The following is a 27,248-nucleotide window of genomic DNA, read 5'->3' as shown; positions in this document are numbered from 1 at the left end:
TATTTAAGGTGGATATCCATTCTTTTCTAATGTATTTACCTCCATTTGAATTATTTATTTATTTTTATTTATTTTGAGACAGAATCTCACTTTGTTGCCCAGGCTGGAGTGCAGTGGCGCGATCTCGGCTGGCTGCAACCTCCGCCTCCCAGGTTCAAGCGATTCTCCTGCCTCAGCCTCCTGAGTAGCTGGGATTACAGGCACGCGCCACCACACCTGGCTAATTTTTTGTATTTTTAGTAGAGGCAGGGTTTCACCGTGTTAGCCAGGATGCTCTCTTTCTCCTGACTTTGTGATCCGCCTGCCTCGGCCTCCCAAAGTGCTGGGATTACAGAGGTGAGCCACCGCAACCAGCTTGAATTATTTTATTTATTTATTTATTTATTTATTTATTTATTTTTTGAGACGGAGTCTCGCTCTGCCGCCCAGGCTGGACTTCAGTGGCCAGATCTCAGCTCACTGCAAGCTCCGCCTCCTGGGTTTACGCCATTCTTCTGCCTCAGCCTCCCGAGTAGCTGAGACTACAGGCGCCCGCCACATCGCCCGGCTAGTTTTTTGTATTTTTTAGTAGAGACGGGGTTTCACCCTGTTAGCCAGGATGGTCTCGACCTCTGCGTGATCCGCCCGTCTCGGCCTCCCAAAGTGCTGGGATTACAGGTGTGAGCCACCGCACCCGGCTTGAATTATTTATAAATACCTTTTGCATTTCAATAATTTATTTCTTAAATAGGTAACACATTTGCACGAGTCAAAATTCAGAAGTGCACTTAAAGTCTTCCTCTCATTCTCTTTCTACATTCATTTTTCTCTCTAGATAGCCAAGATGACTAGTTTCTTTCTTTCTTTTTTTTTTTTTTTTAGATGGAGTTTTGCCCATTGCCCAGGCTGGAGTCAATGGTGCGATCTTGGCTTACCCGAACCTCTGCCTCCTGGGTTCAAGCGATTCTCCTGCCTCAGCCTCCCATGTAGCTGCGATTACAGGCATAAGCCACCATGCCCGGCTAATTTTGTATTTTTTAGTAGAGACGGGGTTTCTCCATGTTGGTCAGGCTGGTCTTGAACTCCCGACCTCAGGTGATCCCCCCACCTTGGCCTCCCAAAGTGCTGGGATTACAGGTGTGAGCCACCGCACCTGGCACCATAGGTGACATTTTTATGTCTAGTTATTAAACATGCCTGGATTGATAAATAGTGTTTGGTTTGTTTGGGCGTGGGGTGGGGAGGGGGGTTGCTTGAACCCAGGAGGCTTGCAGTAAGCCGAGGTCGGGAGTTCAAGACCATCCTGGCTAACATGGTGAAACCCTGTCTCTACTAAAAATAGAAAAAATTAGCTGGGTGTGGTGACACGCGCCTGTAATCCCAGCTACTCAGGAGGCTGAGGCAGGAGAATCTCTTGAAAACCCAAAAGAGACTCCATCTCAAAAAAAAAAAAATTTAAATTTTGTATGGAGACACAGTCTCACTATGTTGCTCAGGCTGGTCTGGAACTCCTGGGCTCAAGCGATCCTCTCATTTTATGTAAGTTGCAAGTCACCAGCAGCTTGACATCAACCAAGGCACTTTGTTTTAGAGACAGACTCTTGCTCTGTCACCCAGGCTGGAGTGCAGTGGTCCGATCATATCTCACTGCAGTCTTGACCTCCTGGGCTCAAAGGATCCTCTGACCTCAGCCTCCTGAGTAAGTGATGTGTCAGGTGTTGGTTCCTTCTGGTGGGTTCTTGGTCTCCCTGACTTCAAGAATGCAGCTGTGGACCTTCCTGGTGAGTGCTACAGCTCTTAAAGATGGCAGGGACCCAAAGAGTGAGTAGCAGCAAGACTTACTGTGAAGAGCAAAAGAACAAACTTTCCACAGCATGGAATGGGACCCCAGCAGGTTGCCGCTGCTGGCTGGGGTGGCCAGCTTTTAATCCTTTATTTGTCCCCTCCCATGTCCTAGTTCTGTCATATCAGAATGCCCTTTTCTCCATCTTCCCTGTAATTGGCTACTTTAGTATCCTGCTGATTCGTCCATTTTACAGAGCGCTGATTGGTGCATTTTACAAACCTCTTGCTAGCTACAGAGCGCTGATTGGTGCATTTTTACAAACCTCTTGTAAGACAGAAAAGGCCAAGTCCCCACTCCACCCAGGAAGTCCAACTGGCTTCCCCTCTCACTGGGACTACAGATGCGCGCCACCACACGCAGCTAATTTTTTATTTTTTTGTATATATGGGGGTCTCCAATTCCTGACTTCAAGCGATCTCTCCCCCTCGGCCTCCCAAAATGCTGGGATTACAGGCATAAGCCACTGAGCCAGGCCAGGACACATCTTTGAGCCTCAATTTCCTCATCTTTGTTAGGATCAAAGTCGTTAATATCTGATGTACATGGAAGCACTTAGTCTAAAAAACAAAACAAAACAACAAAAAAAAACTTTTTCTAACCGGGTGCAGTGGCTAACGCCTGTAATCCCAGCACTTTGGGAAGCCAGGGCAGGCGGATCACAAGGTCAGGAGATCGAGACCAGCCTGACCAACAGGGTGAAACCCCGTCTCTACTAAAAATACCAAAATTAGCCAGGCAGGGTGGGGCGCCTGTAGTCCAAGGGGCTGAGGAGGCTAAGACAGCTTGGCGACACAGCGAGAGTCCGTTTCAAAAAAGAAAAAACAAAAAACTTTGTCCAACCTGGGCAATATAGTGAAACCCCGTCGCTACAAAAAAATTAATAAAGCTGGGCGTGTTCGCGCGCACCTGTAGTCCTAGATACTTGAGAGGCTGAGGCTGGAGAAGTGCTTGAACCCGGGAGACAGAAGTTGCAGTGAGCAGAAATCGCGCCACTACAGTCCACCCTGGGAGACAGAGCGAGACTCTGTCTATTTAATCCTGAAGGTTCCCGCCCTTGCCGGAGCTCGGCCACCGGCTGGGACGCCCGTATTTCCCTGGGCTGCAGGAAATCGTCAAGACCCACCGCGTCGGGCGGGGCTCGGACGATAAACCAGCGAGATGCACCTCACCCCATCAGACGCCTAGAGAGGCCCCGGAAATGCACGGAAGGGTGCTGCAGGGCGTCGGTGACGCACTTCCGGCACGGGATGTTTTCGGTGAGTGGACTGAGCGAGCTGTAGGCGCAAAGCTGAGGAAAGGAAGAAGTGTGGGAAAGGGGCCTGGTGTGGTGGGGCACGGTGTTTGGGACCGGAGGGTTTGAGGGCTGATGAGTTCCTTGGGTTTGCTCTTTCTTCACCTGAAAGGAAGACTCCAGGAAGGGCAGCACATGCCGGAGAAAGATGAATTCCAGCTTGACCGCCCAGAGACGCGGCAGTGACGCCGAGTTGGGACCCTGGGTGATGGCTGCGAGGTCCAAGGACGCGGCGCCGTCCCAACGCGACGGACTTTTGCCAGTGAAAGTGGAGGAAGACTCACCCGGAAGTTGGGAGCTCGGCTATCCAGGGGCTTGGCCAGATCCCGAAACTTCTCGACTGCACTTTAGGCAACTGCGTTACCAGGAGGTGGCTGGACCGGAAGAGGCGCTGAGCCGGCTTCGAGAACTCTGTCGTCGGTGGCTGAGGCCTGAGCTGCTCTCCAAGGAGCAGATCCTGGAGCTGCTGGTGCTGGAGCAGTTCCTCACCATCCTGCCCGAGGAACTCCAAGCCTGGGTGCGAGAGCACTGCCCGGAGAACGGGGAGGAGGCAGTGGCCGTGGTGCGGGCTCTGCAGCGAGCGCTCGATGGAACCTCACCTCAGGTGAGAAGCGAAAGACCCATTCTGGAGGTGGGAGTGTGGAAAATAGGCGTGTATGGGGTGCTCTGCGTTTCGGAAGTTACTTCCTTATTACATTTCGTGTGAACGCTGGGGTGTGTATGGACTTCCTTTCCGCAGGCCACATCGATCCTGGTGACAGATCCATCCAGGAGATGACTTTATAGACCTCAGCATAAAGCCAACACGGATTACTGGTTTTCTTTCTTCTTTTTTTTTTCTTTTTCTTTTTTTTCTTTTTTGTTGTTGTTGTTGTTTGAGGTAGAGTTTCAGTCTTGTCTCCCAGGCTGGAGTGCAGTGGCGCGATCTCGCCTCACTGCAACCTCTGACTCCCGGGTTTAAGCGATTCTCCTGCCTCATCCTCCCGAGTAGCTGGGATTACAGGCGCCCGCTACCACGCCCGGCTAATTTTTGTATTTTTAGTAGAGATGGGGTTTCACCGTGTTGGCCAGGCTGGTCTCGATCTCCTGACCTCAGGTGATCCGCCCGCCTTGGCCTCCCAAAGTGCTGGGATTACAGGTATGAGCCACCGCGCCCGGTCCTGTATACTTTTAATTCCCATACATCACAGTGATACAAGTTAAAGAAATATTTTGCTCTTACCTACCCCCAAAATGAGTGTAAATAGTCCACAGCAAGGCTTTTCAGGATTACAAGAGAATGTCAGCCTCTATCTCTGATCTCTCCAAACTCCCTGGTCAGTACAAGACTCAAGAAGAGTGGTAGTGCTGTATAGGGACAGCAGGTACTGAATTGGGCTCTTGTGTTGTTCCCAGGGGATGGCGACTTTCGAGGACATGGCTGTGTCTCTAACCTGGGAGGAGTGGGAGCGCCTGGACCCAGCACGGAGGGACTTCCGCAGAGAGAGTGCACAGAAGGATTCCGGGAGCACAGTTCCCCCTAGTGAGTGCTGTTGCTCTGCTGGTTTATTGTGGTGTGTGATTTGTGAAGGGCTGGTCCATTACCATCCCTGAGCCATTATGCCATTCCCAGACTTGGGCTGAGAGCCTTCAGGTGTCTTCTGTAACCCAGGCAGGAGCCTATGTACTGCTGGGTGCTAGGTTCAGCTTTTTACTTTGGTTCGTTTTTAATGTTTTATACATATAGAAAACTATTAAAAAAAATAGATAATGACCATCCCCTGTGTCCACCACCCAAGTTTATCCGATCTTAATACTTGGCCATATTGCCAGAGAAATATGTTACAGCTGGAGGTGAGGCCCCCACATAGCCTCCTGGAAACCCTTCCCCTCTATCCTTCTCCAGAGGTAGCCAGTAAGCTGACTGTTGTGTTTATGAATTCCATGCATGTCTTATATTGTCTCTACATAGACACGTAGCTCCACGCTGTATATCATTACTGTATGGCTTTTTTTTAACTCAACATTACATTTTTGAGATTTACTCATGTTGATGCGTGGAGCTCTACCTGTTTCACTGTCCAGATACTCCAGAATTCTATCCATTTCTGTTGATGGACATCTAGGTGTCTTAAGTTTTAACTATTCCAGCATTGCACCGAACATTCTTGTATATTCTTGGGTATTTTTGTGTATTTGTTCCTATGTTGGAGTTTTTGAAGAGAATATGCCTAGAGACAGGCCGTAGTCCCCCCTTCCTGGTTTTGCTTTCTGTGGTTTCACTTACCCATAGTACGCAGTACAACCAGATATTCTAAGACAGAGACCACATTCACATGACTCTTCTTACAGCATAGCATTTGTTTTTCATTTTTTGTCTTTGGTTTTGGGGGTTTTCCTGAGATGGAGTTTTTGTCTCGTTGCCCCGGGGGAGTGAGTGCAGTGGTGTGGTCTCAGCTCATTGCAACCTCTGCCTCCCAAGCCAAGCAATTCTCCTGCCTCTGTCTCCTGAGTAGCCGGAATTACAGACATGCCCCACCATGCTCAGCTAATTTTGTATTTTTAGTAGAGACAGGGTTTCACCATGTTGACCAGACTGGTCTTGAACTCCTGACCTCAGGTGATCCTCCTGCCTCAGCTTCCCAAAGTGCTGGGATTACAGGTGTGAGCCACCAAACCTAGTTAAGTATATTGTTATAATTGATAGTTACTGTTAATCTCTTAATGTACCTAATTTATGAATTAAACTTGATTAAAGGGATGTATGTATAAGAAAAAACATATATATAGAGAGAGAGGCTTTGGTACTATACACAATTTCAGGCATCACTGGGGGTCTTGGAATGTGTCCCCACAGAGAAGAGGAGACAACTGTATGTTCATCTTACTCTCCAAAGAGCTCATAACTAATGTATACACCACCAGCAATATTGAGAATTTTTCTTTCTCCACATTCTCGTCAACATTTGCTGTTGGCTGGGCACAGTGATTCTCACCTGTAATTCTAGCACTTTGGGAGGCCCAGATGGGAGGCTTGTTTGAGGCCAGGAGCTCAAGACCAGCATGGGCAACACAGCGAGACCCCATCTCTTTTAAAAAAATTTTTTTTATTAAAAAAATAGCAATACATTTTGGCCAGGTATGATAGCTCACGCCTGTAATCTCAGCACTTTGGGAAGCCGAGGCGGGTGGATCACAAGGTCGGGAGTTCAAAACCCACTTGGCCAACATAGTAAAACGCCGTCTCTACTAGAAATGCAAAAAATTAGTCGGGCCTGTGATGCCTGATGCGCAGGGGCCCTGGTACCCTGCTTACCCACCCATCCCTTCCGCTGCCCCTCACCCACTCTGGCCACACTGCCTTGCTGCTCCAAAATATGCCAAGCCCCTCTGCCTCCTGGTCTTTGTGCTATGTGACCGCTCTGCCTGAAATATTCTACTCTAGCTCTGTAGGAAGCAAAGCTTCAGAGCTTTGCTCAAATTGCTCCCTTGTGCCAGGTGTGGTGACTCATACCTGTAATCCCACAACTTTGGGAGGCCAAGGTGGCTCACACATGTAACCCTAGCACTTTGGGAGGCGGAGGCAGGCGAATCACTTGAGGTCAGGAGTTTGAGACCAGCCTGGCCAACATGGTAAAACCCCATCTTTACTAAAAATACAAAAATTAGCCACACCAGTTAATAGGCACCTGTAATTCCAGCTACTCAGAAAGCTGAGGCAGGAGAATCGCTTCAACCTGGGAGGTGGAGGTTGCAGTGATTCGAGATCATGCCACTGCACTCCAACCTGGGTGACAGAGTGAGACTCTGTCTCAAAAAAATAAAAAATAGGCTGGGCTCAGTGGCTCACGCCAGTAATCCCAACACTTTGGGAGGCCAAGGCCAGGTGGATCACCTGAGGTCAGGAGTTTGAGACCAGCCTGACCAAGATGGTAAAACCCCATCTCTACTAAAAATACAAAAGTTAGCCGGGTGTGGTGGCACGTGCCTGTAATCCCAGCTACTCTCGAGGCTGAGGCAGGGGAATTGCTTGAACCTGGGAGGTGGAGGTTGCAGTGAGCAAAGATCATGCCACTGCACTCCAGCCTTGGCAATGAGTGAAACTCCATCACAAAAAAAATAAAATAGCTGGGTGCGGTGACTCACTCCTGTAATTGCAACACCTTGCAAGGCCAAGGTGGGTGGATCACAAGGTCAGAGGAGTTTGAGACCATCCTGACCAAGATGGTGAAACCCTGTCTCCACTAAAACTACAAAAAAATTAGCTGGGCACGATGGTGGGCACCTGTAATCCCAGCTACTCGGGAGGCTGAGGCAGGAGAATCACTTGAACGTGGGAGGCAGAGGTTGCAGTGAGCAGAGATCACGCCACTGCACTCCAGCCTGGCCAACACAGTGAGACTCCATCTCAAAAATACAATAAGATACGATAAGATAAAATAAAATATAAACTGGGTGCTGTGGCTCACGCCTGTAATCCCAGAACTTTGGGAGGCCAAGGCAGGTGGATCACGAGGTCAGAAGTTCAAGACCAGCCTGGCCAAGATGGTGAAACCCTGTCTCTACTAAAACTAGCAAAATTGGCACCTGTAATCCCCGCTACTTGGGAGGCTGAGGCAGGAGAATCACTTGAACCCGGGCGGCAGAGGTTGCAGTGAGTTGAGATCGCGCCACTGTACTCCAGCCTGGGCAACAGAATGAGACTCTGTCTCAAAATAAATAGCGACAGAGTGAGACTGCGTCTCAAAATAAATAAATAGGGAGGCCAAGGCAAGCAGATCATGAGGTCAAGAGATAGAGACCATCCTGGCCAACATGCTGAAACCCTATCTCTACTAAAAATATAAAAATTAGCTGGATGTGCTGGTGTATGCCTGTAACCCCAGCTACTCTGGAGGCTGAGGCAGGAGAATCACTTGAACTCAGGAGGCAGAGGTTGCAGTGAACTGAGATCAGGCCACTACACTCCAGCCTGGTGACAAAGCAAGACTCCGTCTCAAAAAATAAATTAATTAGTTAAAATAAAAAGTAAAAGGGATTTGAAGATTTAACATTCTGCCAGCACTTGCTTATTTCAGTGTTACACAGAAATGCAATGGCAGGAATTTGTATTTTCATGTTTCAGGTTTGGAAAGCAGAGCTGAGAACAAAGAGTTGATTCCAATGCAGGAAATTTTAGAAGCGGAGCCACAGGGGCGACTACAAGAAACGATCCAGGGGAAGCGCCCCCTGTTGTCTAAGTGTGGCAGTACCCATGAGGACAACGTGGAAAAGCAGTCCAGAAACCCCTTCCCCCTGAAACTTGAAAATTCTCCTGAAGCAGAAGAATGCAACAGCATCTCAGATGTCAACAAGAATGGTTCCATAGAAGGGGAAGAGTCTAAAAATAATGAGCTGCACAACAGTGCCAGACGCTCCAACCTTGTTCTGGGTCAGCACATTCCAAAAGCAGAGAGGCCCACAGACGGTGAGGAACACGGGAACAAGTGCAAGCAGAGTTTCCACATGGTGACGTGGCACGTGCTGAAACCTCACAAGTCTGACGGTGGAGACAGTTTCCATCATTCCAACCTTTTTGAGACCCAGAGGCAGCTCCGTGAAGAAAGACCTTATAAATGTGGTAACTGTGGGAAGAGTTTCAAACAACGCTCTGACCTCTTTAGACACCAGAGAATCCACACAGGTGAGAAACCCTATGGCTGCCAAGAATGTGGGAAAAGCTTCAGCCAGAGCGCTGCCCTGACCAAGCACCAGAGGACACACACAGGTGAGAAGCCATACACCTGTCTGAAATGTGGGGAGCGCTTCAGGCAGAATTCACACCTAAATCGTCATCAAAGTACCCACAGTAGAGACAAACATTTTAAATGTGAGGAATGCGGGGAAATCTGTCATATTTCCAACCTTTTTAGACATCAGAGACTACATAAAGGGGAGAGACCCTATAAGTGTGAAGAATGCGAGAAAAGCTTCAAACAGCGCTCCGACCTCTTTAAACACCAGAGAATCCACACTGGGGAGAAGCCATATGGATGTTCCGTCTGTGGGAAACGCTTCAATCAGAGTGCAACCCTCATTAAACACCAGAGAATTCACACTGGAGAAAAGCCTTACAAATGTCTCGAATGTGGGGAAAGATTTAGACAAAGTACACACCTTATCCGACACCAAAGAATTCATCAAAATAAAGTGCTGTCGGCTGGGCGCGGTGGCTCACGCCTGTAATTCCAGTACTTTGGGAGGCCAAGGCAGGCAGATCATTTGAGATCAGGAGTTTGAAACCAGCCTGGCCAACATGGTAAAACCCATCTCTACTAAAAATACAAAAATGAGCTGGGTGTGGTGGTGTGTACCTGTAATCCCAGCTATTCAGGAGGCTGAGGCAGGAGAATCACTTGAACCCAGCAGGCGGAGGTTGCAGTGAGCTGAGATCATGCCACTGCACTCCAGCCTGGGCAACAGAACAAGACTCCATCTCAAAAAAGAAATAAATAAAGTGCTATCATTTTGATATGTTTCTGTGTGACTTGGCCTGTTTCTTTTCCTGTCCAGAACCACATTCCTTGCCATTTGGAGTATATCAGTCAATTATGGATCTTCCTTGAGGATCTCCTACAAGATAGGTTCAGTCTGTCCTGAGCCTCATTACAGACTGATAGTTTCAGTGAGTGAGGAATGAGGAAGTAAGGGGCCTTCTGAAATGTGAGCTGGTGCCGGGTAAGAGACTTCTGATGATAAGAGTGAGGCCAACATGTAACAGGGTTCTGTCCTTGTCATCTGCGTTCGACCTTTATTTATGTGTTTATTTCTGAGATTGGGTCTCATCGTATCCCCCCGGCTGGAGCTCAGTGGTGCAATCATGGCTCACTGTGGCCTCAGCCTGGGCTCAAGTGATCCTCTTGTCTTAACCTCCTGAGTAGCTAGGACCACAGGCACACCACCACACCCAGCTGTTTTTTGTTTTTTTTTTTAATAGGGTCTTGCTATGTTGCCCAGGCTGGTCTAAACCTCCTAGGCTCAAGGAATCCTCCTGCCTCAGCCTCCCAAAGTGCTGGAATTACAGACACGAGCCACCACACCCAGCCTACCTTTATTTACTTTGTTTTTTTTTTGTTTGTTTGTTTGTTTGTTTGTTTTGAGATGGAGTCTTGCTCTGTCACCCAGGCTGGAGTACAGTGGCATGATCTCAGCTCACTGCAACTTCCACCTCCTGGGTTCACGCACTTCACCTGCCTCAGCCTTCCAAGTACCTGGGACTGCAGGTGCACCATGCCACGCCCGGCCAATTTTTTGTATTTTAGTAGAGATGGGGTTTCACCATGTTGCCTAGGCTGCTAGTGAACTCCTGAGCTCAGGCAATCTGCCCGCCTCAGTCTTCCAAAGTGCTGGGATTACACGCATGAGCCACCATGCCCGGCCTCTTTATTCACTTTTGAACCAAGTCTTCCTCACTACAGTTATTAATACTTCTCTAAGAATGTATTTTAGTCATTTAAAATTTGCCTTTGTCCTTAGACGGTAGAGAGGGTTTCCACGACTTCATAATCCCCAGAAGACCTGGTAAAGCTCCGTGCTCACAAGAAGCACTCTTATTTTTCACTTTGCAGAAAACCTAATTTTGCATAGTCCCTCTTTCCCATTCTAGGGGCCTAGGAGTTCAGTTTTTTGACTTACTGATTTCTTTTTTCTTTTTTTTTTTTTTTGAGACGGATTCTTGCTCTGTCACCCAGGCTGGAGTGCAGTGGCATGATATTGGCTCACTGCAACCTCCACCTCCCAGGTTCAAGCGATTCTCCTGCCTCAGCCTCCCGAGTAACTGGGATTACAGGCACCTGCCACTGCACCCAGTTAATTTTTGTATTTTTAGTAGAGACGAGATTTCACCGTGTTGGCCAGGCTGGTCTCAAACTCCTGACCTCAGGGGATCCGCCTGCCTTGTCTCCCAAAGTGGATTTCTTTTTTTTTTTTTTTTAAGACAGTCTACTTCTGTGGCCCAGGCTGGAGTACAGTGGCATGATCTTCGCTCACTGCAACCTCCACCTCCTGGGTTCAAGCAATTCTCCTTGAACTGGAAGTTCCAATTTTTTTTTTTTTTTTTTGAGACAGAGTCTCGCACTGTCGCCCAGGCTGGAGTGCAGTGGCGAGATCTTGGCTCACTGCAAGCTCTGCCTCCTGGGTTCACACCATTCTCCTGCCTCAGCGTTCCACGTAGCTGGGACTACAGGCACCCACCACCACACCCGGCTAATTTTTTGTATTTTTCAGTAGAGACGGGGTTTTACCGTGTTAGCCAGGATGGTCTCAATCTCCTGACCTCATGATCCGCCCGTCTCGGCCTCCCAAAGTACTGGGATTACAGGCTTGAGCCACCGCGCCCAGCCGCCGCCTTCTTTTTTTTATTTTTTTTTGAGACAGTCTCTCTCTCTGTCGTCCAGGCTGGAGTGCAGTGGCCGGATCTCAGCTCACTGCAAGCTCTGCCTCCCAGGTTCACGCCATTCTCCTGCCTCAGCCTCCCGAGTAGCTGGGATTACAGGCACTCGCCACCATGTCCAGCTAACTTTTTGTAGTGTAGTAGAGACAGGGTTTCACCATGTTGGCCAAGATAGTCTCTTATCTCCTGACCGTGATCCACCCGCCTTGGCTTCCAAGTTGCTAATCATGCTTTGGTCTTTCCGGTGACCAGCCCCCAAGTTGAACCCATCGGGAATCCAAGAGTTGCCTTTATTAGAACAAAGACATGCATCACTAAGGAAATTCCAGTGGGTTTAGTAGCTCCATGTCAGGAACAAGCATCAAAAGACCAAATATTAAAAGATGCTTTTGGCACCCTTATCCCTCAGGAATTCTCCAAGGTTGTGGGAGCTCTCTGCTAGTCACTGAGGATGAAGACCAAATATATATTTATCATGATATCACAAGGCTTATACAAATTTTGAGTATTTCATGCAGAAATGAATAAAATAGAACCTAAAAATCATCTCCAGTAGAGCAAGTGTGCTTGTCCTTTCCAGGTCCTGTGAAAATGAAGGGAAGGGGGTGTCTGCTCAGTTCCACTAAGGGCTCCCACCATCACGGTCAGGAGACCACTCTCTCCCGATGCAGGTGAGCTGGGGCACATGTAATAGAGGCCTCTGCTTGAAAGAATATCATCAGGAAGCAGCAGTCAGGGCACTACCGGCCTCTGAAAAACACAGGGCAGAACCCTGGGTCTAGTCTGGGTGTAGGTAATGGTGGCTTCTCTTGCTCTAGGAACTGTCTGGAAACTGAAGGGTGTCTGGCCTGGACACCATCTACACCTCCCTCTAAGTCTGAAGCCATCTCAGGATGGCTGCATTTTGGATATGAATACTCAGTGAATTACAGTTCTCTCCTGTTTGTACCTTCTTTATACATGAGGATTAATCTGAGTGACAAGTGCCTGAATGCCTGGTCATTGGAGAAAATTGTAAATACAAACTATCTTTTTTTAAAGAAATTAATTAAAAAAAAAAACAAGGTCTCACTTTGTCGCCCAGTCTGGAGTGCAGTGGCATGATCTCAGCTCACTTGCAGCCTCAACTTCCTGGGTTTAAGCGATCCTTCCACCTCAGCCTCCCACGCAGCTGAGACTACAGGCACACAACCACCACACCCAGCTAATTTTTGTACTTTAAAAGTATAAGAGAGACTGGGTGCAGTAGCTCACGCCTGTAAGTCCAACACTGGTAGGCTGAGGCTGGCAGATCACGAGGTCAGGTGTTCAAGAATAGCCTGGCCAACATGGTGAAACCCCATCTCTACTGAAAATACAAAAATTAGCTGGGCATGGTGACGGGTGCCTGTTGTCCCAGCTACTCGGGAGGCTGAAGCAGGAGAATCGCTTGAACCCAGGAGGCAGAGGTTGCAGTGAGCCGAGATCACACCACTGCACTCCAGCCTGGGCGACAGAACGAGACTCCATCTCAAAAAAAAAAAGATGAGGTTTTGCCATGTTGGCCAGGCTGGTCTCAAACTCCTGGATTGAAGTGATCCATCCGCCTTAGCATCCCAAAGTGTTGGGGAATCACAGGTGTGACCCACTGCACCTGGCCTGAGAGCAGTTTTTTTTTTTTTTTTTGACACAGGGTCTCACTCTGTCACCCAGGCTAGAATGCAGTGGTGCGATCTTGGCTCACAGCAACCTCCACCGCCCCGGTTCAAGCGATTCTCCTGTCTCAGCCTCCCAAGTAGCTGGAATTACAGGCATCCACCACCACGCCCGGCAAATTAGATCAATATTTAATACAGACATAGGATGATGTTTGGGATATCAAAATAATTTAAGTGGATCTCTTATATTGTTGAGCTCTAGGGAGAATACACTCAGCTCAACCTATTTAAACTGAATGTCAAAATGTGCTTAGAATAACTGTGAAAACAGAGGGGATATGGCTCCTCAGAGACCATAATTGACACTTTTTGAATACAAGGAGTTTATTTGTTGGGGAGAGGTTGCAACACCGTTAGGGAAGGTGGAAGACAGAGAAGGGAAGTCACCCAATGAGGGAGCTACCATGGTGAGTGCCTGTGTGCAATTCCTGGGGAACCTCTGGAAACTAAAACACATGCTTCAGAGTTTTCCACACATGGGGAGATACAGAATTTGGTGTTTATCAAATGCCCATCAATGATTGGTTGACAGCTGCTCCCAGGATGTCCTTTTTGCCCGCAGGCCACAAGGTGCAGACACAGTCAGATGACGCCCACAGAAGGTGTAAGTAAGGCCAGAGGGACTTTGGCAGGGCCCACAGCACCTATTACAAATACTGACTTTTAGCTCTTTCCGGAATCTACTAACACATTCATTTTAGATTACAGGCAACTGTTTTTTTTTGAGACGGAGTCTTGTTCTGTCTCCCAGGCTAGAGTGCAGTGACGCAATATCGGGTCACTGCAACTTCCGCCTCCCGGGTTCAAGTGATTCTCCTGCCTCAGCCTCCCAAGTAGCTGGGATTATAGGTGCCTGCCACTGTGCCTGGCTAATTTTTGTATTTTTATTAGAGATGGGGTTTCACCATCTTGGCTAGGCTGGTCTTGAACTCTTGACCTCATGATCCACCTGCTTTGGTCTCCCAAAGTGCTGGGATTACAGGTGTGAGCCACCACGCCTGGCCTGATTATAGGCAACTTTTAGCAGTTCTTCATACCTCACTAGTTACTAGTGAGTAGCCCTTAGTTTTTTTTGTTGTTGTTTTTTTAAGTCTGTACATTAGCAGGTCATAGTTGTATATAATACAGGAAAGGCATTCTTCAATCTTTTTTTTTTTTTTTTTGAGATGGAGTCTCACTCTGTTGTCCAGGCTGGAGTGCAGTGGTGTGTTCTCAGCTGACTGCAACCTCTGCCTCCCAGGTCCAAGCAACTCTCCTGCCTCAGCCTCCCAAGTAGTTGGAACTACAGGCACATGCCACCATGGCCAGCTAATTTTTCTATTTTCAGTAGAGACGGGATTTCTCCATGTTGGCTAGGCTGGTCTTGAACTCTTGACCTCAAGTGATTCTCCATTCTCAGCCTCCCAAAGTGCTGGGATTACAGGCGTGAGCCACCGCACCTGGCCCATTCTTCAGTCCTTCAATTATTCACAACCCATTCAATGGTCCCCAGCCTGGTGACCACAGGGCAAAGCTTCTGTGGCTCCCTTCTGCCTTAACAAGGCTGGAGGGGATGAGGGCATAGAGGGTGCAAAAGAGTGAACACAACAGCCTAGTAAACTTTTCTCGAGACAGCCTCGCTCTGTCACCCAGGCTGGAGTACAGTGACACATCATGGCTCACTGCAGCCTTGAACTCCTGGGCTAAAGCGATCCTCCCACCTCAGCCTTCTCAGTAGCTGGGACTGGAGGTGTGAGCCACCACACCTGGCTTTTTTGTTTTTTGTAGAGACGGGATCTCACTATGTTGCCCAGGCTAACATTTCCTTTGAAGTGTTTCTTCACTAGGGCAGCAGATTGGCCACAAAAAGAGGGCCCCCATAGAAAAACCCTCTGTTACATTTATTGCTTTTCATGAAAACAATCATGTGATACACACTTGAAGTAGAGGTTAAGTTCTAGTCCTTCAGTGACTGCCTTCCAGTTAATATCACGTGGATATCTGTCCTTTGTGAGTGCCCTGGTGCTTAATAAAGCTTGTGTGCCACTTGAAAGATTTTCCACATATGACACATTGGTAGGGTTGGCTTCCGGTGTGAATGACCTGATGTCGAAAAAGATTCCTCTTAAAACTAAACGTTTTCCCACATTCTCCACATTGAAAGAATTCCTCCTTTGTATGGATTCTTTGATGCTGAATGAGATCCACATTCCGACCAAAGGACTGTCCACATTCACTGCATTTATGGGTGTTCGGTTTGCTGTGTATCTGTTGATGACATAGAAGGGTTGAATGCCGGCCAAAGGCTTTTCCACACTCAAGGCATTTATGGCGTTTTTCTCCACTGTGGATCACCTGATGTCGAATAAGGGTTGAATTCTGACTAAAGGTTTTTTCACATTCGCTACATTTATAGGGTTTTTCTTTGGTATGAATCCTCTTATGTTCAACAAGATACGCGAGCTGCCGAAAACACTTTCCACAGTCATGACATCTGTATGGCTTGTTTTGCAGGTGACACTGTTTGTGGACCGTAAGAGCTGACCGCTGTCTGAAGGCTTGCCCACATACCTTACATTCAAAGGGATTCTCTAAGAAATGAATTCTTTGATGTTGATCAAACCATGCCTTACGCCTAATGACTTTTCCACATTCACTGCATTCGTAAGACTTTGCTCTTGTGAGAATTTGCTCGTGCCCCAAAAGAAAAGATCTTTGATTGAGGGGTTTGTCATCCTCATCATATCTGCCCTGCTTCCACCTGGTTTGCACATTCTCATCTTGAATAAGGTTAAGGTTTTGAAGGAAGCCCCTGCTGTATTCATCGCCACTAGTAGGGAAAGTAAGCCTGCAACTGTCCACAAATTCTTTACACTTATGTAACTTTTCTGAAAGTTTCTCAGCCGATTCCTGCATTACCACTGATACCTTATATGACTCTAAATCTTCAGAAAACTTCTGTTTTGGAGTTAGCTTTTTCATCTTGTGTCTGGCTTCAGAACCTAGCCAAATAACAAGAAAAGATGTAAATGACCTATCCATTGCAGAAGAAAAAAAGGAAGAGAAGCCAACTGTTAGGGCTCTAGGACAATCAAATGAAGCTAAAAAGTGATCTCTTGTTTACATTGTCAGACTCAAGAGGCCAAAATTCTGAATTTTTCTTTTCTTTTCTTTTCTTTTTTTTTGAGACGGAGTCTCGCTCTGTCGCCCAGGCTAGAGTGCAGTGGCGCAATCTCAACTCACTGCAACCTCCACTTCCCAGGTTCAAATTATTCCCCGGCCTCAGCCTCCCGAGTAGCTGGGATTACAGATGCCAGCCCACCATACTCAGCTAATTTTTGTATTAGTAGAGATGGGGTTTCACCATGTTGGTCAGGCTGGTCTCAAACTCCTGACCTCAGGTGATCCACCTGCCTCAGCCTCCCAAAGTGCTGGGATTACAGGCGTGAACCACTGCACCCAGCCCAAAATTCTGAATTTCACTGGACTCTTCACTGTCATAACAAAAAGAGCTCTCGGCACCAACAAACTCACTAAAAATGCACAGGAGTGTGTATGCCAGAGAATGTGAGAGCAGAGCCCATCACCATTATCAGAAAAACAACTTACTCTAGTAAGTTTGGCACTGAGTGGTACCAAATAAATGTCAAAGAGGTAGCATGTTATGCTTCAAGATACATGCTTTTTGTTTGAGACATGCCTAGGCCGGAGTGCAGTGGCATGATCTCAACTCATTGCAACCTCCACTTCCTGGGTTCAAGAGATTCTCCTGCCTCAGCCTCCCGAGTAGCTGGGATTACAGGCACGCACCACCACGCCCGGCTAATTTTTTTATTTTTATTAGAGATGGGGTTTCCCCATGTTGGCCAGGTGGGTCTCAAACTCCTGGCCTCAAGCGATCTGCCCATCTCGGTCTCCAAAAGTGCTGGGATTACAGGTGTGAGCCACTGTACCCGGCCTAGATACAAGTTTTTAATAACTCTAGGTGAAACATCTGCTTAAAAATGGACCAAGTGTAGGATAGAACAGAAAAGGAACCAGAGGGAAATAGGGACAAAAACCAACTGACTAGAGCAATGGGTCTCAACTAGGGGTGAGCAAGGTTCAGACGATGTCTGGAGACATTTCTGGTTGTCACACCTGGGGAGGTTCAAATGGCATCTAGTGGGTGCAGGCCAGGGCTGCTACTTAACATCCTAAAATGCACAGGACATGCCCCCATCCCGCCCCCAGAGAATTCATCAGCCCAAAATATCAGTAGTGCCATGGAGAAACCTTGGATGTGAAAAACAGGAGGAGCTGCATCAGGACACAGTAAGTAGAAAAATGCAGATATGTCAGGAAATACGGGAGTAATATGGAAACAAAACAAAGCAAGGGAACAAGAGGCAGCACAGAGAGAGGACAAGTAATGAGGGTGGAATCAAGGGGCATCTAGGATGCCCTGAGAGCTGTTACTTAGAAAACACTAGAGCAGCTGTGTCCGAGCAGCGCTTTTTCCTGCAGGAGAGAGAGGATGAATGTTCTAGACTTGAAGTCAAACCCCACTGTCCACCTCCCAACTGTGAGTTCTTTTTTGAGAGTCTTGCTCTGTCACCCAGGCTGGAGTACAGTCATGTAATCTCAGCTCACTGCAACCTCTGCCTCCCAGCCTCAAGCGGTCCTTGCACCTCAGCCTCCTGATTAGCTGGGACTACACGCATGCGCCACCACACCCCGCTTAAATTTGTATTTTTGTAGAGATGGGTTTTCACCATGTTGCCCAGGCTGATCCTGAACGCCTGGGCTCAAGTGATCCTCCTGCCTCTACTTCCCAAAGTGCTGGGATTACCGGTGTGAGCCCCCATACCAGGCCTGTGTGAGTTGTTTTTTTTTTTTTTTTTGAGACAGAGTCTTGCTCTGTCACTCAGGCTGGAGTTCAGTGGCGCGATCTCGGCTCACTGCAGCCTCTGCCTCCCAGGTTCTGGCAATTCTCCTGCCTCAGCCTCCCAGGTAGCTGGGATTACAGGCACATACCACTACGCCTGGCTAAATTTTGTATTTTCAGTAAAGACGCGGTTTCACCACGTTGGCCAGGCTGGTTAACTCCGGGCCTCAGGTATTCCACCCGACTTGGCCTCCCAAAGTGCTAGGATAACAGGCGTGAGCCATCACGCCCGGCCAAGATTTCTTAATCTTAGTCTCTTCATCTGGGAAGTGGGGATGCCGATCTTCCTCCCACCTCACAGGGCAGCAGCGATGAAGAAGTGGGATAATAGATGCCCAGCACCTGGCTCTGCGTCTGGCACACAGAAGGGGCTTCACTAACGTGCCTTCCCTTCCTCTTCCTGATTCCACTCGCCTGGGTCTCTTCCTCACCCACCTGGGCAAGCACTACCGGAAGCCTTCCTACTCCCAGCTCTCGGTAGATCCAGGATCCACTGCTCGTCCCAGTTCTCCAGCTGACAGATCACCTCAGGTTTGGGAAACTGAAATCCTACTCACGGGGAAGTAAATGGGATGTGGCCGTTAGTGAGTTACAGAGACATGGCCCGGGGGCTCAGTGGCAGGCAGAGATAAGGACAATAATCAGAAGGGCTGGTGAGAATAGAGATTGGCACAATCTTTGTAAATATCTGGCAGTCTTTATTGAAAGCCTGAACAATGTTCATACCTTTGGCTGTGGTCATTTCACTCTTAGAAATATAGCCTAAAGTACAATTGCAACCAAGATGAATGTGCCAGAGACGTTCAGCACAGTGGGATTGCAGCGTCAAACTGGAAATAAACTGAATATCAAAAGGGAACAATTAAATCAAGCGTAGCACATTAATGCAGTGAAGGCATAAGTATTAGGCAGATATTAAAAATCCTTGTATTCAATTGTTTATTTTTTTTATTTTTGAGATGGAGTCTTGCTCTGTAACCCAGGCTGGAGTGACAATCTCGGCTCACTGCAACCTCTGTCTCCCAGGATCAAGTAATTACACTGCTTCAGCTCCCAAGCAGCTGGAACTACAGGCACCCACCACCGTGCCCAGCTAATTTTTGTATTTTTAGTAGAGACAGGTTTCACCATGTTGACCAGGCTGGTCTCAAACTCCTGACCTCAGGTGATCCACCCGCCTCGGCCTCCCAAAGTGCTGGGATTACAGGCTTGAGCCACTGTACTTACCCAACTATGTGTTTATTTATTTATAAATTTATTTATTTATTTTGAGACGGAGTCTGTGCTCTGTCGCCCCCACCTGGCTAAGTTTTGTTTTTTTTTTTTTTTTTTTTTTTTGAGACAGAGTTTCACTCTCATCACCCAGGCTGGAGTGCACTTGTGCCATCTCTGTTCACTGCTACCTCCGCCTCCCAGGTTCAAGTGATTCTCCTGCCTCAGCCTCCCAAGTAGCTGGAATTACAGGCACGTGGCCACCATGCCCAGCTAATTTTTGCATTTTTAGTAGGTATGAGATTTCACCATTTTGGCCAAGCTGGTCTCGAACTCCTGAACTCAAGTGATCTGCCTGCCTCGGCCTCCCAAAGAGCTGGGATTACAAGCATGAGCCACCACGCCCATCCCAACTATTTATTAAAATAGAAAAATGCTGCCTATATATTTTAAAGCAGAATACAAAACTCACATATAGCATGATCCAAATTTTTTTTTTCTGAGACGGAGCTTTGATATTGTTGCCCAGGCTGGAGTGCAATGGCACAATCTCAGCTCACCACAACCTCTGCCTCCCGGGTTCAAGCAATTCTCCTGCCTCAGCCTCCGGAATAGTTGGGATTACAGGCATGTGCCACCATGCCCGGCTAATTTTGTGTTTTTAGTAGAGACAGGGTTTCTCCATGTTGCTCAGGTTGGTCTCGAACTCCCGACCTCAGGTGATCTGCATGCCTCAGCCTCCCTCCCAAAGTGCTGGGATTACAGGCTTGAGCCACCATGCCTGGCCCCAAATTTTGTTTTAAAAAACTATGTAGTGTGTGTGTTATGTACGTGTGTGTAATTAATACAGTTTGAGCATCCCTAATCCAAAATGCTCCCAAATCTGAAACTTTTTAAGTACTAACCTGACAGAAGTGGAGACCGCCACACCTGACCTCACGTGACCAGTGGCAGTCAAAACACAGGTGCACAACACACAGTTAATTCAGCCTTCTCCAGGGAAAGATAAAAGGACCTTTAAGATATGTGTCTAAGGTGTATATGAAACATAAGTGAATTTCCTGTTTATACTTGGGTCAGGTCCTCAAATTATCTTATTACATATATGTGAGTACTCCAAATCCAAAAAAAATCCGAAATCCAGACACTTTTGGTCACCAGCATTTTGGATAAGGGATCCTTGCCCTGTAATAGACAAAGACGGACTGGGGAAAAGTAAACCGAAATGTTAATAACAAGAGTTATTTCTGGAAGGTAGGTCTGCAGGTGATTTTTATTATCTACTCTATGTACTGATGTATTTTCCAAAATTTCTGTGATCAAAATTATTTTTAGAACTAGTAAAATCCATAAAAGAGGGCAGGGATTTAGTAAAAAAGCACTCTCAGCCAGGCATGGTGGCTCACGCCTGTAATACCAGCACTTTGGGAGGCTGAGGTGGGCGGATCACCTGAGGTCGGGAGTTCGAGACCAGCCTGACCAACATGGAGAAACCCCATCTCTACTAAAAATACAAAATTAGCCAGGTGTGGTGGGGCATGCCTATAATCCCAGCTACTCAGGAGGCTGAGGCAGGAGCATCACTTGAACCCGGGAGGCGGAGGTGTGGTGAGCAGAGATCGCAGCATTGTACTCCCACAGGGGCAACAGTAGTGAAACTCTGTCTCAAAAAAAAAAAAAGGCTGGGCACGGTGGCTCACGCCTGTAATCCCAGCACTTTGGGAGGCCGAGGCAGGTGGATCACCTTAGGTTGGGAGTTCGAGATCTGCCTGACCAACATGGAGAAACCCTGTCTCTACTAAAAATACAAAATTAGCCATTCATGGTGGCACATGCCTGTAATCTCAGCTACTAGGGAGTCTGAGGCAGGAGAATTACTTGAACCTGGGAGGTGGAGGATGCGGTGAGTCAAGATCGTGCCGTTGCACTCCAGCCTGGGCAACAATAGCGAAACTCCGTCTCAGACAAAAAAAAAAAAAAAAAAAAGACGCACTCTCAAATGTTACTATTGGATATGCAAAGCAGTACAAATTTTGTTGAAGAATCATTCAGTAATCAATAAAGATTAAAGTGCTATCTCATTTAACTTCAAAATTCTGATTTTGGGAAAGTATCTTGGGAAATGATCAAAAATTCATATAAAGATTTATACTTAGAAACATCTATTCAGGCCGGGTGCGGTGGCTCAAGCCTGTAATCCCAGCACTTTGGGAGGCCGAGACGGGCGGATCACGAGGTCAGGAGATCGAGACCATTCTGGCTAACACACGGTGAAACCCCGTCTCTACTAAAAAATACAAAAAACTAGCCGGGTGAGGTGGCGGGCGCCTGTAGTCCCAGCTACTCGGGAGGCTGAGGCAGGAGAATGGCGTGAACCCGGGAGGCAGAGCTTGCAGTGAGCTGAGATCTGGCCACAGTACTCCAGCCCGGGCGACAGAGCGAGACTCCGCCTCAACAAAAAAAAAAAAAAAAGAAACATCTATTCAAACATTATAAATACACAAGCAAACCAACGAACAAAAACAAAGCCAAGCTGAATGTCCCCACATGGGAAAACAATGAAATAGTATCATGGATCATACAATGGAATTATATTATGCTCGTTTACTGATTCTGTGGGGAAACACTGATACAATAATGTTAAGTTTAAAACAGATTACAGGATTACACATAGACTACGTTCAGCTACTTTTGTAAAGGCATAGGAAAAAAAGACTGGAAGGAAATCTTCCAAAATATTAACAGTGTTACTCATGAACACTTTACTCTTCCCCTCCTCCTTTTCTATGCCTTCCATGTACTTATGTATGCTCTTGTAATGCCTTTTTTTTTTTTTTGAGACAGAGTCTTGCTCTGTCGCCCAGGCTGGAGTTCAGTGGCATGATCTTGGCTCACTGCAAGCTCTGCCTCCCAGGTTCACACCATTCTCCTGCCTCAGCCTCCCGAGTAGCTGGGACTACAGGCGCCCGCCACCATGCCCGGCTAATTTTTTGTATTTTTAGTAAAGACGGGGTTTCACCGTATTAGCCAGGATGGTCTCGATCTCCTGACATCATCATCCGCCCGTCTTGGCCTCCCAAAATGCTGGGATTACAGGCATGAGCCACCGCACCTAGCCTTGTAATGCTTTTAAAGGAAAAATTAAAATTATAGAAATCCAGAGGTGGGTGGACGATCCCACAAGAGGTGGTCAAGACTCTGTGCTAAGAGTGTCAGTGCAGGGGTTAAACATGTGGCCCCAGAAAGAAAACCATTTAGCAAGGCAATTCCCACAGTAGGAGACTACAGTGGAATAGGACAGGGTAGGCTCCTGAAAAGATGGAAGCAGTGAAGGTTCAGAAATGAAGTTGGTTTAAAATCATTTCCTGAGCACCCACTAATGCTACACACCAAGAAGTTACCCATTTCCAGAGAAAAGAAAGAAAAAGACTTTCAAGAGCATAAGAAGTGAGCCTTCGGAATGTCAATCTACCATAATTCTCAACTCCTGGAGGTCTTACAGATGAGGAACATGGGGTGAGAGTGAAGAATGCACGAAGTGTCTCTGTCTGAGCCCTAACACAACACGACTATTCACCGTCCCCAGTCCCTTATGTGAAACTCTTAGGACCAGATGTGTTTCAGGAGTCAGAATTTTACCAATTTCAGAAAGGTGACCTGGTGTAAATATTTTACATAACATATCATCCCCAGTGGGGTTTGGAGTGGTGCCCTCAAACACTGTTATTTTTGTTGTTGTTTAGTTTTGGGATGAGTCTCACTCTGTCGCCCAGGCTGGAATGCACCGGCATGATCTCGGCTCAATGCAACCTCTCCCTCCCAGGTTCAAGCGATTCTCCTGCCTCAGCCTCCCAAGTAACTGGGACTACAAGCGTGCACCACCACAACCAGCTAATTTTCGTATCTTAAGTAGAGATGGGTTTTACCATATTGGCCAGGCTGGTATCGAACTACTGACCTCAGGTGATCCACCTGCCTCAGAATCCCAAAGTGCTGGGATTACAGGCGTGAGCCACCACACCCGGCCTACACTGTTATTTCTGAAGTTGGGTATACAGATATGCACACCAACTTGGAAAAATAAAGACAATAAATGGTTTCCTATGGGATGAAGTCAGGTTTCACTGTGGTGATGTCTGGTCAGGGCTTGTAGCCACACAAGTTATGAAAAAAACTTTCCATTTTCAGCACTTTTTCTGATTCTGGAATTGCAGATAAGGGACTAAGGGCTTGCACAGACACTCAGAACACAGACAAAGCTCAATCTTCAAGCCATGTCCTACCCAGCAAGACCATGTTCCTGTAGTTCTCCAGCATCACATCTCGGTAGAGGTCCTTCTGACCCCAGTCGAGGTGGCCCCACTCCTCTCTGGTGAAGTACATCGCCACATCCTCAAACGAGAGCAGCTCCTGGAAAAGTAGCTGATAAAGGTAACTGCAATTCTTACAATAACTTACGCGCAATGATTATTCCACAGGTGAGGAAACCGAAGTTTGGGAGGTAAAGTATGTAGGCCAAGGGCACCCAATTCATAAGGAATAGACTTAGGGCTCCTTTCAGGCCTGATGGCCCTCAGGCCAGCAACCCATGTGCTGGCTTCCATACCATGGGGTCAACATACTTAATCTCTAAAGGGCCAGATGGTAAATATTTTAGGCTTTTCAGGCCCTCTGGTCTCTGTTCCAGTTCCTCAAATCTGCTGTTGATTTGAGGAACAGCAAATCAACAATTTGAGTAACAGCTTTTGTGTTGGACTCAAAAGCAGCCATGGACAAGTAAGCGAATGGGCACAGCTGTGTTTCAGGGAAACTTTACCAAGAGGTCGAGGGTAGTGTGCTGACCCCTGCTCTATAAAAATAACCTATTGCTTCTGCCCCAGCTTCCTGACGAAAGAGATGAGGTCACTGGGGGATTGGTTAATGTGCAGACTATTGACAAAGGGATGAATAGTCTCAACGAACATGAACAAGAAATGTGGAAGCTCACAGGTGCTGGCCACCCTGGGGAATCAGGGCCTGCTAGGTCTGAACGGGTAAGGTGGGGAGGGGTGCTGGAGCCCAGAAGGCTAGTGGAAGGGGAGCAAGACTGCAGCTGGGGCCGAAGAGGATGCACCACACCCATCCCACAGCCTGGTGGGGAGGGAGCCGTGGGAAGAGAAACCCAACCTCAGTTTCCCCCAGACCTCTGGAACCCTGTTCCCCGTCCTCCAACCCTCTTCATCCCATTGCCACAAGCCAAGCAGATGCCGGAGACCAGGGGAGCCCGCTGCTGGAGAATATAAAAGGTACAGACCAAGGCACAGACGCCTGGGTAGCATATCCAGAGGGGGCAACAGTGGACACGGCACAGTGGGCACAGGGGACATGACCTCTGCAAGTGACTGTCCCCCTCCAGTGGGCTGAGCACCGAAGCTGCCACACTCTCACTCCCACATCACTGCAGCCCTCGGCGCAGAGGGGCCCAGTGGCTGTCTACACGCTCCCTGCTCTCACAAGACACTGCGTGGGTTCAGCGGGGATGTGTGCAGGGAAACAGCAAATGTTCGCTGTCCTGTAAGTGGTAACAGGAAATGCCCACCCCCATCCTGAGAAGCTTCACGTAGCTCCCCTCCGCGGGCAGACACCAGAACCTCCCAAATTATACGGACTTTCTTTCCTGCCTATCAAACCTGAGTTCCACTGCTATGGTTGCAGGCCCTTTCTCACCATCATCCAGAATGTCACTCTTTTACCAGAGCTGTGCTGCAATGTCCTCAATCTAACCTACTCAGCCACCTGCATTCCCGCACCTGCACAAGGTTAACAAGCATGGGAATAAAATGGCTTCATCTCCCAGAGTCACCGCGGCAAGGTAACTCCTCTCTTAACATCCGCAATAGGTTCTTGGAAACTGATTTTTACCAAAAGTATGTACAGCAGCAGGTCTTGGAATAACTTTGTTTCACTGTAACACTGATGGGGAAAAAAAATGGTTTTGATATACAGTTTCCCTTAAAGTTGCAGTTTCTAAGAACCCCATCAACAGCTAGGACCTGTACGTTGACAGGTGGGCCCCAAATGTTGCTTAAAAGTTCCATTTCTTTTGTTTGTTTGGTTTTTTTTTTTTTTTTTGAAACAGAGTTTTGCTCTTGTTGCCCAGGCTGGAGTGTAATGGCTCGATCTCAGCTCACTGCAACCTCCACCTCCTGGGTTCAAGCAATTCTCCTGCCCCAGCTTCCCAAGTAGGTGGGATTATAGGCATGTACCACTACACCCAGCTAATTTTTATATTTTCAGTAGAGACGGGGTTTCACTATATGTTGGCCAGGCAGGTCTCAAACTCCTGACCTCAGGTGATCCACCCGCCTCAGCCTCCCAAAGTGCTGGGATTCCAGGCATGAGCCACCAGGCTCGGCCCCTACTTTCTTTCACACTCAGTCTCTTCTAAGCTGGGCACAGTGGCTCATGCCTGGAATCCCAGCACTTTGGGAGGCCGAGGCTGGTGGATGGCCTGAGCCAGTAGTTCAAGAACAACCTGGGCAACATGGTGAAACCCTGTCTATAAAAAATACAAAAATTAACCAGGCATGGTGGCATGTACCTGTGGTTCTAGTTACTTGGGAGGCTGAGGTGGGAGGATCACCTCAGCCTGGGAAGGTCAAGAGTGCCATGAGCCATGATCATGCCACTGCATTCCAGCTTGGGAGACAGAGTGAGACGCTGTCTCAAAAAAAGACAAAACAACTCAGTCTCTTCTAATCACCCTCCATAATGCTACAAATTCAATAACTGACCTTCCACTATACCCTTTCATAGGAATAGTTCAGAATTTATTATGAGAAGTTCCTTACACATCTATCTGTCTAATCAGGCTGTAATCTCCTACAGATAAGCGTTGATTTCCCAGCACAGAAGACAGCGCCTGGAGTGTACAGCAGTAGAGGCACGATAATGCTCATGAACAGAAACAATGGGCAACTACTACAGTAATAAGAGTGACAACTTAATACAGTGCTAAACTGTAACCAGATACTATGCAAAGGACTTCACAGGGCATTTGCCATTGAATCTTCACAACTTGCTGTGATAGGCACTCTCATTGACCCAATTTATAGAAAAGAAAACTGGAGCCAGAGTGTTTATGTAAGTTGCTGAAGGGAGCCCATGTGACTCCAGAGGCTAAGCTCTCTACATCGCACTGTCTAACAAGGAAAACTCCCCGCATTGATCAAGAGGGCTCAACCTGAGGAAGGAGCTGCTGGTGGCAGTGACTATGCTGATGAAGCAGAGCGGGAGGCACAGCTCACCTTCCCCCTGGCTGGTGGGAACATGGCTTCCACGGCCTGGTCTTTGACAAGGGGTGGGATCCTGGGCGTCAGGCTGAGCTGGAGAAGAAAAAAAAAGATAGTAAGGCCAGCCCTAATTTGAAGCTCTCTTGCTTGGCAGATCTGGGACCAGGAATACCAATGGGGCCCACAGACAAAGCTTAATACAAAGTCCCTGTGTTTGGTGTTGGAACATGTGATGAAATACATGAGCCACTACAGTAAGTCTATGAATTTCTGAGGCTAGAGCAATTTCCCAAGCTCTCTCCAAGGGAAACTGCAGCCCTGCCCTCCCGTTCTCCCTAGAACATGTCATCCTCAGCAACTCATATACAAAGGGACAGCAGATAGACCACATATAAAAATAGCTCTGTGGCCAGGTGCGGTGGCTCACGCCTGTAATCCCAACACTTTGGGAGGCCGAGGCAGGTGGATCACGAGGTCGGGAGATGGAGACCATGCTGGGCAACATGGTAAAACCGCGTCTCTACTAAAATACAAAAAATTAGCTGGGCGTGGTGGCATGTGTCTGTAGTCCCAGCTACTCGGGAGGCTGAGGCAGGAGAATCGCTTGAACCTGGGAGGCGGAGCTTGCAGTGAGCC

The 27,248-nt window shown here is 47.7% G+C and overlaps 2 protein-coding genes across 8 annotated transcripts; one reads left to right on the top strand and one right to left on the bottom strand.

Annotated features, from left to right (window-relative positions):
- The first annotated feature begins 3,002 nt into the window (after positions 1-3,002).
- Positions 3,003-16,161, top strand: LOC111526373 (zinc finger protein 394). 4 transcript variants are annotated; one of them, XM_026453794.2, is made up of 4 exons: positions 3,003-3,720; positions 4,512-4,638; positions 12,107-12,197; positions 15,717-15,764. In XM_026453794.2, the coding sequence occupies exons 1-4, from the start codon at positions 3,265-3,267 to the stop codon at positions 15,718-15,720; spliced, it is 678 nt and encodes a 225-aa protein (XP_026309579.1). In that variant the 5' UTR covers positions 3,003-3,264; the 3' UTR covers positions 15,721-15,764. The 4 variants fall into 4 exon arrangements, with proteins under 4 accessions (XP_026309579.1, XP_023047822.1, XP_023047820.1 ...); XM_023192054.3 differs by lacking the exon at positions 12,107-12,197 and having other exon boundaries at positions 15,717-16,161; XM_023192052.3 differs by lacking the exons at positions 12,107-12,197; positions 15,717-15,764 and adding an exon at positions 8,221-9,603.
- On the bottom strand, positions 15,083-27,128 carry LOC111526374 (zinc finger protein 789). Of its 4 annotated transcripts, none has more exons than XM_023192057.3 (4): positions 26,628-27,121; positions 23,625-23,751; positions 18,565-18,678; positions 15,083-16,204 (listed from the first exon to the last, which is right to left on the bottom strand). In XM_023192057.3, exons 1-4 carry the CDS (start codon positions 26,853-26,855, stop codon positions 15,192-15,194), a joined length of 1,482 nt encoding a protein of 493 aa, XP_023047825.1. In that variant the 5' UTR covers positions 26,856-27,121; the 3' UTR covers positions 15,083-15,191. The 4 variants fall into 4 exon arrangements, 2 of the variants coding, with proteins under 2 accessions (XP_023047825.1, XP_023047826.1); XR_002726349.2 differs by lacking the exon at positions 18,565-18,678 and adding an exon at positions 18,856-18,970 and having other exon boundaries at positions 16,080-16,204; positions 26,628-27,128; XR_002726348.2 differs by lacking the exon at positions 15,083-16,204 and adding an exon at positions 18,856-18,970 and having other exon boundaries at positions 18,162-18,678; positions 26,628-27,128.
- Positions 27,129-27,248: the final 120 nt, after the last annotated feature.

This window comes from Piliocolobus tephrosceles, unplaced genomic scaffold (genome assembly GCF_002776525.5).
Source record: "Piliocolobus tephrosceles isolate RC106 unplaced genomic scaffold, ASM277652v3 unscaffolded_45805, whole genome shotgun sequence".
NCBI classification, from domain to species: Eukaryota; Metazoa; Chordata; class Mammalia; order Primates; family Cercopithecidae; genus Piliocolobus; species Piliocolobus tephrosceles.
Note: the sequence above shows the minus strand (reverse complement) of the source record. Positions and strands in the feature narration are given on the sequence as shown.